General features: G+C 32.9%; 2 protein-coding genes across 3 annotated transcripts in view; one reads left to right on the forward strand and one right to left on the reverse strand.

Moving 5' to 3' along the window:
- The first annotated feature begins 14,092 nt into the window (after nucleotides 1–14,092).
- The window catches only part of LOC127836269 (toll-like receptor 4), a 4,614-nt gene continuing 1,045 nt past the window's right edge, over nucleotides 14,093–17,661 (forward strand). The window contains exons 1-2 of one of the 2 annotated variants that reach the window (XM_052362770.1): nucleotides 14,093–14,181; nucleotides 15,176–17,661. The exon at nucleotides 15,176–17,661 is cut by the window's right edge and continues 1,045 nt beyond it. In XM_052362770.1, coding sequence (XP_052218730.1) covers nucleotides 16,917–17,661 — 745 coding nt within the window. In that variant the 5' untranslated portion in view covers nucleotides 14,093–14,181; nucleotides 15,176–16,916. The remainder of the gene's footprint in view (nucleotides 14,182–15,175) is intronic. The other variant, XM_052362769.1, reaches the window with a different exon arrangement.
- The window catches only part of LOC127836273 (D-beta-hydroxybutyrate dehydrogenase-like), a 23,465-nt gene continuing 21,036 nt past the window's right edge, over nucleotides 15,233–17,661 (reverse strand). Inside the window, exon 9 of the mRNA XM_052362776.1 lies at nucleotides 15,233–15,251. The gene's annotated coding sequence lies outside the window, so the exon portion shown is untranslated. The remainder of the gene's footprint in view (nucleotides 15,252–17,661) is intronic.

Consider the following 17,661-nt stretch of genomic DNA (forward strand, 5'->3'; position numbering starts at 1 on the left):
AAAAAAATACAATGCGTTACGACGTAGCTTAAACTATGCATAAACGACTAATTATATATCACAAAGTGGAATACATGTTTATCAGAAATAAAAAAGATCCTTTTAAACAGGAATCAAATTTCATAATGACACCTTTTATTGCTTAAGAAGTCTTAACATATAACATGATATATGGCGCATATAAATTTCCTTAATCAAACCAGTAAATCGCACGATAATTGTGCATTCTTTTGACAAGAAAATAACTTGTTACAGTTCGTATGCAAGTTGGAAAATTCGCTGCAGACAGGTATGTACATAATTCATGTTTTAAAAGTAGCTTGATGCCGTTAAGGAATTGTGTCTATACGTATTCGAAACCATCTGTCAATGAATAAAGAACGGTCCTTTTTTTACTTATTATCTTCCTCATTCTATATCATCTATTGTATCCGTAACTCTTTTCAAATAAATGGATGTGCTGATTTTTCATTGAATTGATGTGCACCTTATTGATTTGTTCTTTGGACATATCGTAGAGAATTTTGTCGTCAAATATATCGTATGGCATCCCCATTTACGTTTAGATTTTAGGCTTTAGGCTTTACATTTCTACTTTGATATCGGTAGTCATTTTGGAACAATATATTTCAATATTTATTTCTTTGAGACGGGAATGCATGTGCCGTTCAAATACAATATTTAAAAGGGCAATGAAGTGCGATATTTAAAATACTAGCTAAATATACAAGGTTATATAATAGCGATACGTACAATACGGTAATATATGTTGACGAGTGAACACACATCTGACGAGCCGATAGGTGAGACCAATGATAACATTATACACAACGCTGTTATATAATCGTTTAATTATTTAGTTTTTTATTCTTTGAGTAATTTCCTGTTATCACGCTTAATATACTTTACAGCATTCATCCGCTAAAGTTAGGTTATGTTATGACGAGTGTTTTGAATTGTTTTCCACAAGATATAAACCATAGAATTTATTGATAATCTTATTTAATCCTATTTTAATTAGGGTCCTTTTATTAAGTCCCATGTGTGCAGATTAACCATAGCTTTCCATTTCATCATCACACAAACTCTATCCATATTTCGCTTTTTGATTAATACATTGCATGTTAATAGTTGAAAAGATACAGTATAGAGAATAGCAATTACTAGACCATGTAAACACATAATCACACGTGCCATTTGCTAAAATATCATTAATTATACATTCACAGGTATTTTGATAGTTGCTGTGCAATTTAAAGCAAACGATCATCTATTTTCGATAAAATGCATTCCTTACTTATTAAAAGTTAATTTTAAACAATTTTGCTGATGGTTTAGAATGTAAAACAATTACTTGCATAAGTAATAATAATTATTGTAACTTATTTTCAGATCATGGCGATTTTCATACCGTATATGTTGCTAATACAGATGATGCTTGTGCTGTTTTGTACTGTTTGGGCAATCGGTCACTTGCCTTAAATAAAGGACCAACTAATTGTTTTTAATGAAAATTCAATACTGCTCCAGCAGCTGGAGTTTCACTTCTTTATATTGGACTCTTCATGGTCCCTCTTGCCGAACCTATTGATGAAATGTGTTCCCCATGTGTATGTGTTTCGAGCATTGAACACAAGTTGTACAGTGTTGACTCTATATCCAATACAAAACTTGAAGGGAGATTGCCAAAGTTCCAGTACATTAATGAAAGTCAAATCAGATCGCTGAACATGTCGGGAACAAGTCTCTATAATTTGAAGAAAGAAACACAAACGCCTTTTGAAAATTACACTAGTTTACAAGAACTGGATTTACTCAACACTTCAATTAATTTGTTAAAGAACAACAGTGCAACAGTTACAAGCGATACGTTTAAAGGACTTGAACAGTTGGAGGTTCTTAATATCGCGCAGAACGATTTCCCAGTCACCAGTAAAACCGACAGTAACGTTTTCGTACTTTTAACATCTCTGAAATTTTTTTTGATTTATCAAATCAACTTGATACGAAGCGATAATACAAGTTATCCAGGTCAAATCTTGAAAATTATTTCAACATTAGATGAAGTATGGATTGATGGATTTTCAATTGTTCCCTTTGGAACGGAGTTTCAGAATATGACAAACTTGAAAGTTATTCGAATATCAGGAGACGTAATCAGGCCAATATGGCAATATCAAGATTACTGTGCTATGGAAACTATCAATGAATACACATTTGCAAACTTGCTGTATGTCAGAAATTTATCAATCCTTAACTGTGGCGTGACATCAATTTCAAGAAATGCCTTTAGAAATATGGGGCAGCTTCGAATGTTAGATTTGTCTTTGAATTATGAGTTGGACTTGACAATCCCGATGGCTTGAGAAGTCTTAATGCAGAACTAGAAGTCCTAATTTTGGACAGTGTAAGGAGCACGAACAAATTAGAATGCCCAACTCAAATTATGAAATCTACGGCAGAACTGATTCAACATTTAAAAGCTCTTAAAATGCTCTCATTAGATAATAACAAGATATCAGAAATCGACATAGACGCTTTTGAAATAATTCCAGAAACCCTAGAACACCTACGAGTAAGACGAAATAAATTTGAGTTAGGATATTATATGCTCTATGCATGTCAGATGAAAAATTTAAGAAAGCTTGAGGCATCATTTACCCAAATGAATTTCCAATTCTCTAGTTGGAATGATAACTTAGAGCTTTCCCTTTCTCAAATGCATCGACATAATAATAACACATTTACTGGGATCAAACATACAGATGTAAATGATTTATTTATTTCCAAGGAGAACACTACCCATGCAGGACATTCTAGTGACTTAGATTGCCTCAAACGTCCATTATACTATATTCCACCTGTTGTAATAACAGCTTTTCTTCCACCCAAACTGGAATATATCGATATTAGTCACTGTAAGATAGGATATCCGATATTCGGTTTTTATATAGATTCAGACAACTCACTTAAAACAGTTATTGCTTCTAATTCGCTTTTGTATTGCTGGGCTGGGCCGGTGCATGGTGTACAAAATATCGAAACTATTGATCTCAGTAACAACTTTTGTTCAAATGTAAATGAAAATTTCTTTACCAGCTTTCCGAAACTAAAACGATTACATCTCCAAAGAAATTACCTGTATATTGTTGTTGCAGATAAACCGATTTTTATGTTAAATAGCGAAATTGAATATATTGACTTATCTATAAATCGAATAAATACAATCCATCCAGAATTATTCACAAATCAGACCAAAATGAAATGGTTGAATTTATCAACAAATTATTTAATGGGCTTTGAGTATACTATATCACACATGCAATTACTGAGCGTGTTAAATCTATCAGATAATCACATTATGACACTAAGTAAAGAATTGCGTTCTGATCTAGAAGGCATTGTGTCATCGAGAAACAATATAACTTTGACGGTGGACCTGACTAAAAATTTCATAAGCTGTTCATGTGACAATCTGGAAGTATTAGAGTGGATCCTTGAACACACACTTCCAAATTCAGATTTGTTGATCCTTCAAATTTCGACATGCTTTTATACTCATAACCTCTCTTCAACAACTTCCTTTACCTGTATTGATCAGGAGCAAGACGGATCTGTACTTTCAAGTTGTCTTTCTACAAAAGTTTTGTCTGTCATACACGCCGCTTCTTGTTTCATTAGTTGTCTTACTCATCTTTATCCTGAATATCATTATTGGTGCTATCATACATAGGTTTAGATGGAAGATAAGGTACTGGTATTATGTTGGGAACAATAAAGAGGCTAGTGTTAATGGCTACACATCTATCGAAGCGTCGTTACGGTTTCAACGTTTCAAATACGATATATACCTGGCTTACGAGGAAGATGCTCTTGAATTTGTTCTAGAAACACTGAGGCCAAAACTCGAAGAACTGGATTATGTTGTGTTTATTCATGACGACATTCTGGAAGGACTGCCGCTTTGCAATGTTCTTACAAAATCTATACATGCGAGTCGCGTTGTTGTGTTTGTGCTTTCAAATGGGTCCAGAGAAAGTTTGGAATGGAAAATAGCTGCACATATGACGAATGAAGAATCAAACCACAGAGGAAAACCGATTGCCTTGGCGATGTTCTACGATTCCAACTCAACCCGAGCACTCCCGGAGGGTTTACAGGTCCTTCGACGGGATGCGTTCATCGATTACCCTGCCAACGGCAGTGAAGATGAATATAGCGCCTTTTTTGAGGACTTCAAAGCTAAAGTGACGAATGAATACGACATTTTGAATTCATAAGTATGTTTTGTATATTATGCAAAAGATATTTGTAATGTATTATTGATCTTGATATTTGTTGTGTACCATTCACGATAGCCCATTCACATTGCTAACTCGTACAATTGATACGGTCGACATGATATCATATTTGTTTTATTTGCTTGACGTGTGTTACTTGTTTATAATTTAGTGTTGATGTTATTATTTATAATCATCGGAGCTTGACTTTGTTTTATAGGTTTAGCTCAAAGACCTAAATGTTATGACCGACCGTTTTTGCGGTGCTTGAAAAGGTTTTCACTGTCAGCTTGAACAACGAAGACTTCTTATTGTGAATTGTACATAGGGAAATACTTTATTTACTGGGATTGTTTCATTTAGCACAATTTATGTATAATGATAAGTTTGTTCCATGTGGATAAGGGGCTTTAAGGGCGCTGATTGTGTTTAAAAAATAGTTTAGCTCCGTTTTCATAAAAAATGTCACCATGAAATGCTTATTTCAACTGTAATCTTTAAAAGAACATTCGATTAAATAATGAATCCCATTATATAAATTTAAAACAGTATTGAATCGCATTAACAGTTGAAATATCATATAACTTGTTACAAACCTTCCGGTTTCAGAAATGTTACCGCTTGTCTTTATTTGTTTAATTGTAAATAATCCAGGCGTGTTTCATTCATATTTGTCATTCTACCGTCAATGAAGTGGAGATGTATAAACACGGCAAACATGTGTAAATTAGAAATAACTAATAGGTTAGCATGTGTATTATATAAATATTGAAATGGATGCGCGAAATATCCTCATTGATATTCATATTACATATCGTTACTATTAAAGTCTCTATAACGCTAAAAATCAACGAAAATTTCATAAAGTATTTCGTAAAATAAAGTTAACACCTAAAAAATCAATGTTCCTTATAGCAATAGCCACACTTTCAACACTAGATGTGGTATGATTACATAGATTTTTGTAGATACAAAATGCTCGTTTTTATTTATTTGTGATCACAATAAATTCCATGCTAATTTCCTGCGAAAATATCTATTCATACGACACACGAACACTAAAATGGTACCATGTTATAACCAAAATAAAAACAAGCATTTTGTATCCACAAACATCTATTTTACCAGACCACATGTTCTGGTGTTTAAATTTCGGCAATTGCCATAAGGAACAATGATTTTTAATTGTTTAGCTTTATTTTACGAAATATTGTACAACATTTTCGTTGATTTTGAGTAGTAATGTTACTTTAACAGTAACACAATTACGTCGCGTGCGGGCCTTTATTCGTATTGAGCCGGCCAATATAAATGATATTAGCCCGCTAGCCGGGTCGATTTTTCATATCTGATATGACGGCAGCGGGCCGATTATAGACGTCCGGTCCTGCTCTGCCGTGTTTTATTTCTATCATACCCAACGTCTTTCTTCTGGCTCAATGAAATCTGACAATAAAGTTTCGTTACAAGCCTAATGCTGTTTGGAATTATTTGTCGATGATATTTTCCAAGGGTTGTCAATTTAGGGAAACCCTCGTTCATTGTTCGTACCATGCGCAAACACTAAGCATTATGATTCGATGCTGGCATTGTAGTTTTGAAGTTTGAACCATTTATGTTGGTATCGATTTCCTATTTTATTAATACATGGAAACATGTGTACATCATACGCAAATAATAACCGTATGTATTCATGAATTAAAAAAAGTAATGATGACATTAGTGTTGTTAAGTTTCAATTAAACATGGTAAGTTCCAGCAGTTTGTAGATTTATTTCTTTATAATAAAATGCACCTGGCAACCACTTTAGTTAACATCTAAAGTATATTAATTAACATTTTCATGCTACCACTATGCTGAATATGTTTTCCGCGTTAAGGTATTGTGCCATATGAATGCATACAATCAGTGTTAGGTTACTATTGGTTTTCTGTTAAGATGCAGAGCAGGAAATGTTGGAAGATTTATCATGAATATTATAATAAACGTATTAACTTTTTTATTATTTTGGATGGTTTTAAGGGCCATAATAAGTTAAACTAAATATGTGTATTTATTTATGTTCCTATATACATATGTATGTATTTCGAAAAAATGAATATAAAAGATATTCTACATCATAATTGGCCATACATTCAACAACAGAAATACTAGTTTCAGTTGTTAAAGAGTAGAAAAATAGCACAACTTTTTATCCGCTGTATTCTTAAAATTGTATCAAACGTTCAATATCCGACAAACTAAGCCTTCCTAACATGTATTTAATTCCTATTGTTTTAAAAAACGTAACGTATTTAACAAGATGATAAATGTTGATCGACTTATAGAAAAAAATATTTTAATTGCTAAAGGGATTGCTATTTGGTTTTCTTAAAGTGTCTACATGCTTATCAGTACAAAGGTTAGTTGAGTGTTTTTATTCAAAACTGAAAACAAACTTTGTCAAATGGAATAAATGTTTTGTTACACTTTTTAATGACGCGATGCAGGAAGGAAATGTTGATTGAATACACTTAAAGTATTGATATTATGTGTATCATGACAAATTTGTCTAGTAAACATATGCTGGCTAGCGCAAGGAAACTTGACGCGTAACGTTTATACTTGATCAAATTCGAATGCAATTAGTAATGAGCCCGAACATAAAAAACATATGAAGAAATCTTTTGAATACATATTTCTGTAACAATAATCCTTCGGTGACATTTAGAGAATAAGTTCCTTACAACAACCGTCGATAATGTAATCGATAAACCCATTCTGACCTTCTGATTCCCCGGAAGTACTTACATTGAATCGGAATCGTAAAACATCACAAAGACATCGGTTTCCTTCTATGATTTGATTCTTCATTCGCCATAGGTTCATTTTTCATTTAACATTACAACACTTCCCTCATCTAGATATATCGTAAGTACGATCCAAATAGGTATTCCCTTCAGAATGCCGTCATGTATATACAGAACACATTTCGGTAAATACATGAGATTCGGCTTCCAAAACGAAATCAGGCGCGGCTATTTCATATGCCAGATAAAGACTATAATTGCAATGTAGATTTTGCATGTACTCTTTAGCGATTCAAAACCGCGAAATATTTCCCGTAACCAATGTGGTACCAATAACGTGTGTTACATCCAAAGTGATGAATTTAGTAGGCTGCAACGATGATGTTACCGACATCAAATAACATAACGACTCATGTTATCAACACCCAATCGTATGAAGAGCAGCACTTTTCCTCGAAAGTCATTTAGAACATCAGGTCGTGTTTAGTTTTGATGACTGAATTTGCTGGAGGATCGGAAACGTTTGAATGTAATACATCGACGATAGTTCAACCTAAGTAGCGATGATGATGAATATTATTTTATCCACTCGATAACGTCAAGGTTATCACACAAACAAGCACTTTTGTGTCAGGTCCAGTGTCAATATTTCATTTTCCTTGGTAACGTCAAGACATTGCTTAAATTAATAATGCGATTTCTCTAAGATCTGGTAAGTGTAATTACTGCATATTGGATATGAATTGGTTGAATCCAATCAAAGTGTACATATTCAAATGAATCAAGTTATTTTTGAATTAATTATTAAATATCTCGCGATGCATGTTGATCATGTAGTTGATGAACATTTGAGTGAAATATCGTTGTATGTGCATTCCTACATTTAAGCTTATAACCTATGATACGAACTTGCAAAATGTTTGGATAAAACAAAAATCCTTCACAACAGAACGAAGATCACTAATTTCAACCAAGTTTAAGCATTGATTATTCTTATAGAACTGTTGGAATAGATATAAAATTCATATACATATACATATATATATATATATATATATATAATCAACGGCACGTGCTGCGTTGTTAGGCTACGTTGTAAACAAATGTTGATCCTTGTTTATAACAACTAAATATTATATTGATGTAATAAAACTTTTAGATTTGCAATTCAATATGAAAAAAATGTAATTAATAACCCACGACTATTTGTCACAATTCGATATTCTGATTTACAAATGATTATTTGATCAGCGGTTATTTTTGGAACGCGGAGGAATACACTGACCTTGGTTACACTACAGTCATTATCAACGTACGACAAACACTAATGAAATTGCGAAATTATCCAGTTAAACTAATTAAACTAATTAAACTTATTTTGTTTAAATAAAAAGGTGTACTGAATAAAAAGTGGGATAAATAGAATAATATGTTAGGGTTAATTATAGATCAGGTTTATCATGCGAGGCATAGAAACCAAAAAAACACGAGCTTTTCTCTATATCCACTCCAAGATGTTACTTCTAAAATTCACTTATAACTATTATTATTATATATAAGATAAATGGTTGGAACATATAAAATAGATTTGGGCACTCTGAATCTTTAACAGGTCTCACAGTATCATACTGATCCAAATACGCAGATGAACGGCTGAAAGCCGCATTTGAAGCCCTTGATTCAGTTAGGCCTGGAGACATTCAAGGGGTTGAAATATCTGCCTTTCAACTATCATGAAAAACAAAACAAAACATTCGACCCATGTGTGAATACGATAGCTCAATCCTTCGTACTTTTGGCATCTTATTTATAGCAAATAATATCCCCATACAAGCTTGACAATGATAATGCTCAGTATCATGATGATGTTTAAGAATGTATTGATAATAATCTTGATAATGGTGATGTTTTATGGCGATGATCATAATGTCGACGATGATGATAAGTTTGATGTCGATTTTGGGGTGCGATGATGATGTTGTTGCTGGTACTGCTGATGACAATAGCGATGCTCCAACAGCTGCTATTGCTGCTTTTGATAATGATAAGATGATGATTATGTTCGAGAACATTCCTAAAAGTTTCTGTTTTTGTAAAGCATGTTTATCTTTTTTAAGAATTAGTAATCAATTGCTACGTCAATGTACACATTTACAGTACAATACATGCTTAATGATCTTCAAGATAGTTAAAATAAAAGTATGTGCACTGGTCCAGGAAAAGCGGGCTGACTGAAGAAATAACACGACTTTTATAATAATGCAACTGAAAAATGCTTCAAAGTTCGATCCATAATAAGATTATCCTATTGAGGTTAATGTATGTGGTGTTTGAGTTCAATTGAAACGGCGTATCTAATAAATTAACGTGACATAAACATTGAAACAACGACTACGTTCCCCAAAGTATAAGGACAGAGTTGATTATGACAAGATGATTACATGGCATTGCAGTTATTGAATATAGCAAACACTTAAACTGCAGAATCTTTATCAAGAGATAATTTGTCCTTTTTCACTGTTTATAAAAACACCAACTATAAACGTCAAAAAGAATTAACTGGTTTTTATGCCTGAGTCAATGCATATCAGGGTGTTAAAACACTGTTCTTTTTGCTAGCCGATCCACACATGTACAGTAGAATTAATAATATATCAAAAGCCTAATGAAAGCAATGTAAATCTAAAGAATATATGCGGTGAGTAAATTAAACCCTGTATGCCAAACGTGACGCGCGAATCGAAATTTAACATTTTTGTGCCAAGTGTCGTACATACCGATAATCTACTTCAACTACAATGGCATAACTCTGTCAGTTATAATTACAAAACTGTATTATGGTCCATCATTAAGAGAAAAATAACAATAAAGTAAGCGAAACATATGCAGAAATTTGTCAAAAAACAAGACTTAAGAGAGTAAATAACTTTGAAAACTAAAACGGGGACGGGGAAAAGTTCTACTGCACCTAAACTCAACCTAAAGATATAATTACATCAATATGAACACAATAATGTCTCGTTTAATCAACTGCATTGAAAGGACGCCCTTTAGAAATAGTGTTCGACGTACAGAACAGTAACGTCAAACATTTCGCAAACGCAAATACATAAACATTTATATTTATTCGCAAATTTTATAAATTATATAAAATACATCTTTATTACTAGTAGTAATATATATGCTTGTATCAATACGTGTATTATCAACACTTCTTTATTCATTTCTATTATTCTAATTGATTAACAGTATCCTGTTTTATATCAAGCATTAATCATTGCTATTAACACACGTATTTAAAAACAAATTTATTCATAGGAAATACAACGATATATATTACGTGTTCTGCACTTATACATATATGAATGTCATGGACATATGTATATCAAACTTTGATAAAAATTAGAGTACTTTTCACTTATGCTATAACACAATGATAATGCATATATTAGTAAAACATACGTTATACATGAGGAATGTTAACACGTGGGATTAAGTTTCCATTTCAAGTACGTATTGTAGTGCCTATTAAAAACTCGACCGTTAAATGAAGTGCTATACGTATATTATTGCAAAACTTATCATCCCATAAACTTATTTTATAAATGTATATGTTTCACTTACATAACACACTAAGGCCAACATGCATGCTGACGCTGAGGCACTGATTGTCGTTGACTAAAATATACTTCGATACAGTTGATATTGTATCCAAGTAAATTCCACTATACAAGTTAATCCATACATACACCGGCATTGTAATTTTCTTCAAAATACTTCAAGAAGACTGTCTCTTCAATAAACGGTCGCTTTTTTAGAACATCAGAACATTCTATAACAGAATGTTACCATAGAAATTAATACTCGTACTAAAACTTGTATCGGAGCATATTCACTTATCTTACTATGTGGACTAATTGCCTTGTCGCCTGCTCTCGAAGTTTCTCAAGCAAAGTCTCTCTTGAACTCTCTTAAACGAGAGTCAAAATAGTTGTTATTTTTTTTGACGGTGACTCAAAGGACCGTGTGAACTAAATGCTAAAACACGCCGCGTTGACGACCTGGAAGAACAAATCAAGAACAGAAATATTGACCATTAACAGAGAGAAATTCTTGTTGCCGTCAGCTGGCATGGTACGATCATGGACTTTTTTAAGTAATTAGAAGAAGAATAAGAAACATCAAAGCATAGTACTAATAGCAAACATATAACCTGAATCAAACGCTCACAACATACGTCATACAAAGTCAATAATAGCAAAATGTGTGTAAATACTTAAGTTGTTTTTATTGTAAACTTTTAATCTTATAAATTTTGAGCTGGAAATATTTCCAAAAGGCGTCAATTTCTTCAATACTTGAATGTTCGGGATAACCAATGAAAGAAAGTAAGGAAGTCTCCTTAAACTCTTGGGGAGATATGAAATATGTCTAATCATGTAATATATATGTGTTTAACCTAAGTTTTGGGAAAGTATTATGACCTTCGTAAACATTTTTCCGGGCTCTTTACAGTTTCATGGAATCATCCTCAAAAAAGAAGAAATTATTCGAAATCAATCAGTCCACCAATCTACATTCCGAACTATATATGTCTGGATTAACAATCATACAAACCCAGTGCGCTTAAATACAAATCAAAGTTCAGGATCAGTAATTGTTAATCGCGAATAACACGGACAATTATTCAAGTTATTTAACCAGAGAAATGAGCGAGGTAAGGAAATGAATGCAAACCACCAACATAACAACAAGAAACCAGAATGGCGTCTCATCGCTCGGGGACAATGTTTTTGTATGTGTGTGTGTGTTTGTGAAAGTTCCATTAAAATCATCATGATATTACGATTGGTTAATGAGTTGTATACAATGTACAATATTTCAATACAATATTAAAAGCTTTAATACATAAATGCCATGTTCGAATATTTGTCTTTATATTAACAACTCCCAACACGGAAACATAATGAGATCCAAAATATGTTATTGGTTGTGCAAATAATAATTACCTTATTACACTAGATCGTTTGCAAGCCTGCATTTATCCATGATCCTAAAAAGGCGACATACTACTGTTAAGAAAATTGTATATAAAGCTAAAAATGTTGTCTAATACTGATTATTGTATTTGTATTTGTATTTGTTTATCAGTAAAAAATACTGTGTAAGTATCTTATCAATGCAACATATTTTGGGATGTTTATTTGAAAAATAATGTTTCATTTTTGTTGCAATACATGTGTTAATTAATTGTATTTATTGCATAAGCTACTCAAACATTTACTAGATTATTAATTTAACAAGGACATTATCGGGAAGAAGCGACATAATGATTTTTAGTTTTGGCTATAATATTAATGGACTGAGTTAAGTGAAACCCAACAAATCGTACGTTACCATGAACGCAGTAATCAAATCAAAACCAACGTTTCAGATATGTTTTATACAGCGGTTTAATATGGTGAATCATTTGAAATATTTTTCAGTGAATAACAAAACAATTTTCTTAAAGGATGCGCCTGTAAAATGCAATTGCTTACTTTCAGTAGACAATGAATCTTATTGTCTCAAATTATATTGAACAATAATGATTTTATTTTCTTAAAAACACGTAAATCTACAATTGATAATGTTCTCCTTTGTATACGCTTTTAAGAATAGATGATATGTGTTATTTTTGTACATTTAAAATATTGGTATACCATACACTTATATACATAGAATAAAAAGTGGGCGAGATTAAACAGATTTTAATTAAATGTGTCTCAGTGCAATGTGTCAAGCATTCTACAAATACAGACAGAAATGTAAAGCAACTCATTATAACTCATTCACTTATCGTGTAGACAGCACAATTAATTTATTTTGTGAATATCAATCAATGAAATGAGCATTATTAATTAGCATACATCATTGTTGTAAAATGAAAATATAAATCGCTTACCAAGTCTTCATTGACATTCAATACGCCTACACGGCAACACGTTTTTCCGAAGAAGGACACAATTGTTGAGTTTTGATGCTGATCGGAAAAAAAAAACGCACACCGAAACGAAACAAAATACATTGAAAGTAACTAGATCGAAACGACAAAATAAGGTTTCCCGCGACGATCTGTCTAAACTTTCGATTGGTAATAGATATTGTACTTAAAGAACGCTGACTGTTTTATTTGACACTAAGCCTAATGGCAGCAATAATTTAAGTTCGGAAGTTGTATTTGGTATTATACTTCAAACAATATCGTCAGCCAGAAAGATAATATCGAGTTTAAATGATTAATATGATAATGCCGATAATCTGCATGACGATGATGATAGTGAAGAAGAATATATTGATGAAAACATTGCTGTTCGTTAAGATTATGTGGACGATATTGATAATTATTTATGTCGACATATTATTGATACTGGAGATGATGAGGACAACAACAATGATGATGATTCTGATTGTAATGATGATGATGATGATGATCATGGCCAAAAGAACGAAGAGGACGAAGACACCGATGATGATGATGATGATGATGATGATGATGATGATGATGATGATGATGATGATGATGATGATGATGATGACGAAGACGACGACGACGATGATATGATGATATATATGTTTGATGGGTTTTGTTAGAGAAGTGGGCTTTTACTTGCAGAACAAGCCACGTTTTTAACATATTCTTGATATTTATTAATACATACATTGTTGTGCTAGATTAAAGTTCTAGTGATTATGATATGCAACGTCACGCGTATAATTTTGGGACGATGGTAATACTAGTCATATACTATTAATTTAAAATGGGTTGTCCCACAATATATTTAGACGAATGAAGGCCAAAACAAATATGAAAAAAATGAATGCATGGATGCAAAAGGCTTCCGTGTTAGCAGGAAGAAAAACATAATATAATTGTTATTCTTTTCCTATCTTTAACTGGGAACGTGATGCAAGTTATAAAAAAAATCCTTGTTAGTGTCAATCAATATTCCCTTATCTAAACGAATTATTTCCTCATAAAACTCCAATCACACGTTACATGAGTAACTTTAAGGATCTTTCTCACTCGTAAAAGTCGTATATTCATTATATGACTACATACTGCAGAAAGGTATGTAACTTGTTGATGCGTTAACAATATTTCTAAAATTACAAGGCAGTCGGTATTTATTATTTAAAACCTTCTGTAAATGTTTGAAGTACAGTAAGATCTTTTTACATTATTATTCTTGCTCTTAATTAGATTGTGTCTCCATAGTTATTTTTATAAAATAAATAGAAGAGGTGAATGCAGTGTTTACTGAATCGATGTGTATGCTATTTATTATTCGTTCCTTTGATAGTTTCTTAACGAATTAAAATACGTAGCGAGTAATCTTGTAATAAAATATTACTTATGACATTCCCCTTTATGTGTATTTAATAATTGTGAAAAATCGGTTTACATTTAAAAATATATTTAAATATGTGTTCGTTTGAGTGGATAAAAGTAACATTTCAAACTGCCCATGCCTAAACAGTATCGAACAAAACAGCTTATATAATTCTTCTTCAAGGATTGTGACAGTGGTAAGTCGATGTTGAACAATCCAAAGCTAAAGTTTGTGTAGTAAATTTCTTACATTAAAACATTTCATTTAAAGTCATGGTCAGAAACATGAAAAAGTTCTAAAACTTGGATCACGTATCTGGAATGTTTGGTGAAGATTCTGTGAACAATCAAGATGTTTAAATAGCTGTCCCGCCATGTGTTGCATTGTTTCAACAAGAGGACAATACTTGTAATTTGCATTGCGCGATTTGGATTTTGGTCAAACTTGGCAACCATTGTATATTGTTTATAGAAAGTTTGATGCTGATGTATAACAAAGTGCGCTTCCGTTTAATGTCAACAAATATTTGCTGAAAGTTTGGTGAACATTAAATAAAATATGTAGGACGTAGACAGCCGTAAAAATCAATCTGCTGCCTGCTCATCCGTCCATCCCCTTCAAAAACCACCTATCCATAGAACGTCCCGTCAAGAGACACGCATATTACCATCACATGTACGGATGTTAATGTAAACTAAAGATATACATTAAACAATACTTACTTACTTTCAGATCATGGCGATTTTCACACCGAATATGTTGCGTATGTTGCTGGTGTTTGGACTCGCGGTGACCCTGATCGCCGACCCTATTGATAACAAGTGTTATCCATGTGTATGTATTTCGAACGATGAACAAGATTTGTACAGAGTAGACTGTAGATTCAATGAAAAACTTGCAGGGAGATTGCCGCAGTTCAAATATATTAATGAAAGTCAGATTATTTTCCTGAACATTTCGGGTACAAGCCTCTATAGTTTGACAACCCAAACACAAACGCCTTTTGAAAATTATAGCAGCTTACAAGAACTGGATTTGTACAACACCTCGTTTAGGAACAATACTTCAACATTAAAATGCGATACTTTCAAAGGCCTTGAAAAACTGGAATTTCTCAATATCGCACATAACGAAGACTTCCCAATTACAAATGAAAGTGAAAGTAACATGTTTGTACGTTTAAAGTCTCTGAAGAAACTTATAATCTACCAAAATAACTTTGTACAAAGCGGAAATATTGGTTATCCTGGTAATATCTTGAAACATATACCCACTTTAGAAGAGTTATGGATCGACGGATTTTCAGTTGCTCCCTTAGGAAAAGAGTTTCGGAATTTGTCAAACTTAACAATTATTCGAATATCCGGTGACTTGATTAGGCCAATATGGCAGTATAAAGATTTCTGTGCCATGCAAACAATCGATGACCACACATTTGAAAACTTGCTGTTTGTCCGAAATTTATCAATCATAAACTGCGGCGTACAAAATATTTTGAACAATTCCTTTATAAAAATGACCCATCTCAGGATGCTTGATCTGTCTATGAATGATGGGTTGAACTTAAGTAATATCACAGGCTTGAAAAGTCTGAATTCAGAACTAGAAGTTCTTATTTTGGACAATATAAAAAACAATAACAAAGTAGAATGCCCACTCTCGATCATGAAATCGACGGTAGAATTAATACAGCATTTAAACGCTCTAAAAATGCTATCATTGGATCATAACAAGATATCAGACATTGACAAAGACGCGTTTGAAATTTTTCCAGAGTCTCTAGAACATGTGCGAGTGAGAAGAAATAAATTTGAACTGGGATATTATCTACTCTATGTATGCCGCATGCCAAATTTACGGAAACTCGAGGCATCAGTTACCCATTTACCCATGTCTGTTTTGCAAGGTAATTACAACTCCGATCCTTCACCCCTCCCAATTCAAAGTAATAGGACCCTTAATAGACATATCAAAGATTTAGTTTATTTCAGTGAGAACAGTACCGACGCAGGACATTTCACGAAATCGGACTGCCCAAAACCTTTTTTATACTATATTCCAACTGTTACAATAACCGCTTTTCTACCACCAAAGTTGGAATATATTGATTTAAGTCACAGTAAGATTGGATTTCCCATATATGATTTTTACATTGATAAAAACAACTCACTTAAAACAGTCATTGCTTCTAATTCGCTGCTGTATTGCTGGGCAGGGCCAGTACACGGCGTAGAAAAAGTGGAAATAATTGATCAACTTTTGTTCAAGTGTTGATTTTGAGTTCTTTACCGGCTTTCCGAATCTTAAACAAGTACATCTTGAACGGAATTACTTGTATTTTGTTGTTGCTAATAAGAAAATCTTTCAGACAAATAACTACCTTGAGTATATTGACTTGTCCGTAAACCGAATAAATGACATCCATCCAGAACTATTTAAACATCAGAACAAATTGAAATGGCTTAATTTATCAATGAATAATTTAATGGGTTTTGATCATGCGATATCTCACATGCAATTACTGCACGTTCTAAATCTATCAGATAATCACATCTTGACACTGAGTAAAGAGTTGCGTTCTGATCTTGAAAGCATTGTGTCATCCAGGAACAATATAACTTTGACGGTCGATCTGACTAAGAATGTCATAAGCTGTTCATGTGACAACCTGGAAGTATTAGAGTGGATCCTTGAACACACACTTCCAACTTCAAGCTTGTTGATTCTTAAACTGTCAACATGCTATTATACCCATAATGCCTCTACAACTCTTGCTTATCCTGTATTGATCAGGAACAAGGCGGATTTGTTATTTCAAGTTACCTTTCTGCAAAAGTTGTGTACGTCATACACGCCGGTCCTTATATCATTAGTTGTCTTACTATTCTTTATCTTTAATATCATAATTGGTGCTATCATACATAGGTTTAGATGGAAAATAAGGTACTGGTATTATATTGGAAACAACAGAGAATTTGGTCGTAACGGCTACACATCTATCGAAGGTTCGTTACGATTTCAACGATTCAAATACGATATCTACCTGGCTTACGAGGAAGACGCTCGTGAATTTGTTTTGGAAACACTGAGACCAAAACTCGAAGAACAGGAGTATGTTGTATTTGTGCTTGATGACATTCTAGAGGGACTACCGCTTTGCAACGTACTGACTAAATCTATCCATTCGAGTCGACTGGTTGTGTTTGTTCTTTCAAATG

This window comes from Dreissena polymorpha, chromosome 6 (genome assembly GCF_020536995.1).
Source record: "Dreissena polymorpha isolate Duluth1 chromosome 6, UMN_Dpol_1.0, whole genome shotgun sequence".
Classification (NCBI taxonomy): Eukaryota; Metazoa; Mollusca; class Bivalvia; order Myida; family Dreissenidae; genus Dreissena; species Dreissena polymorpha.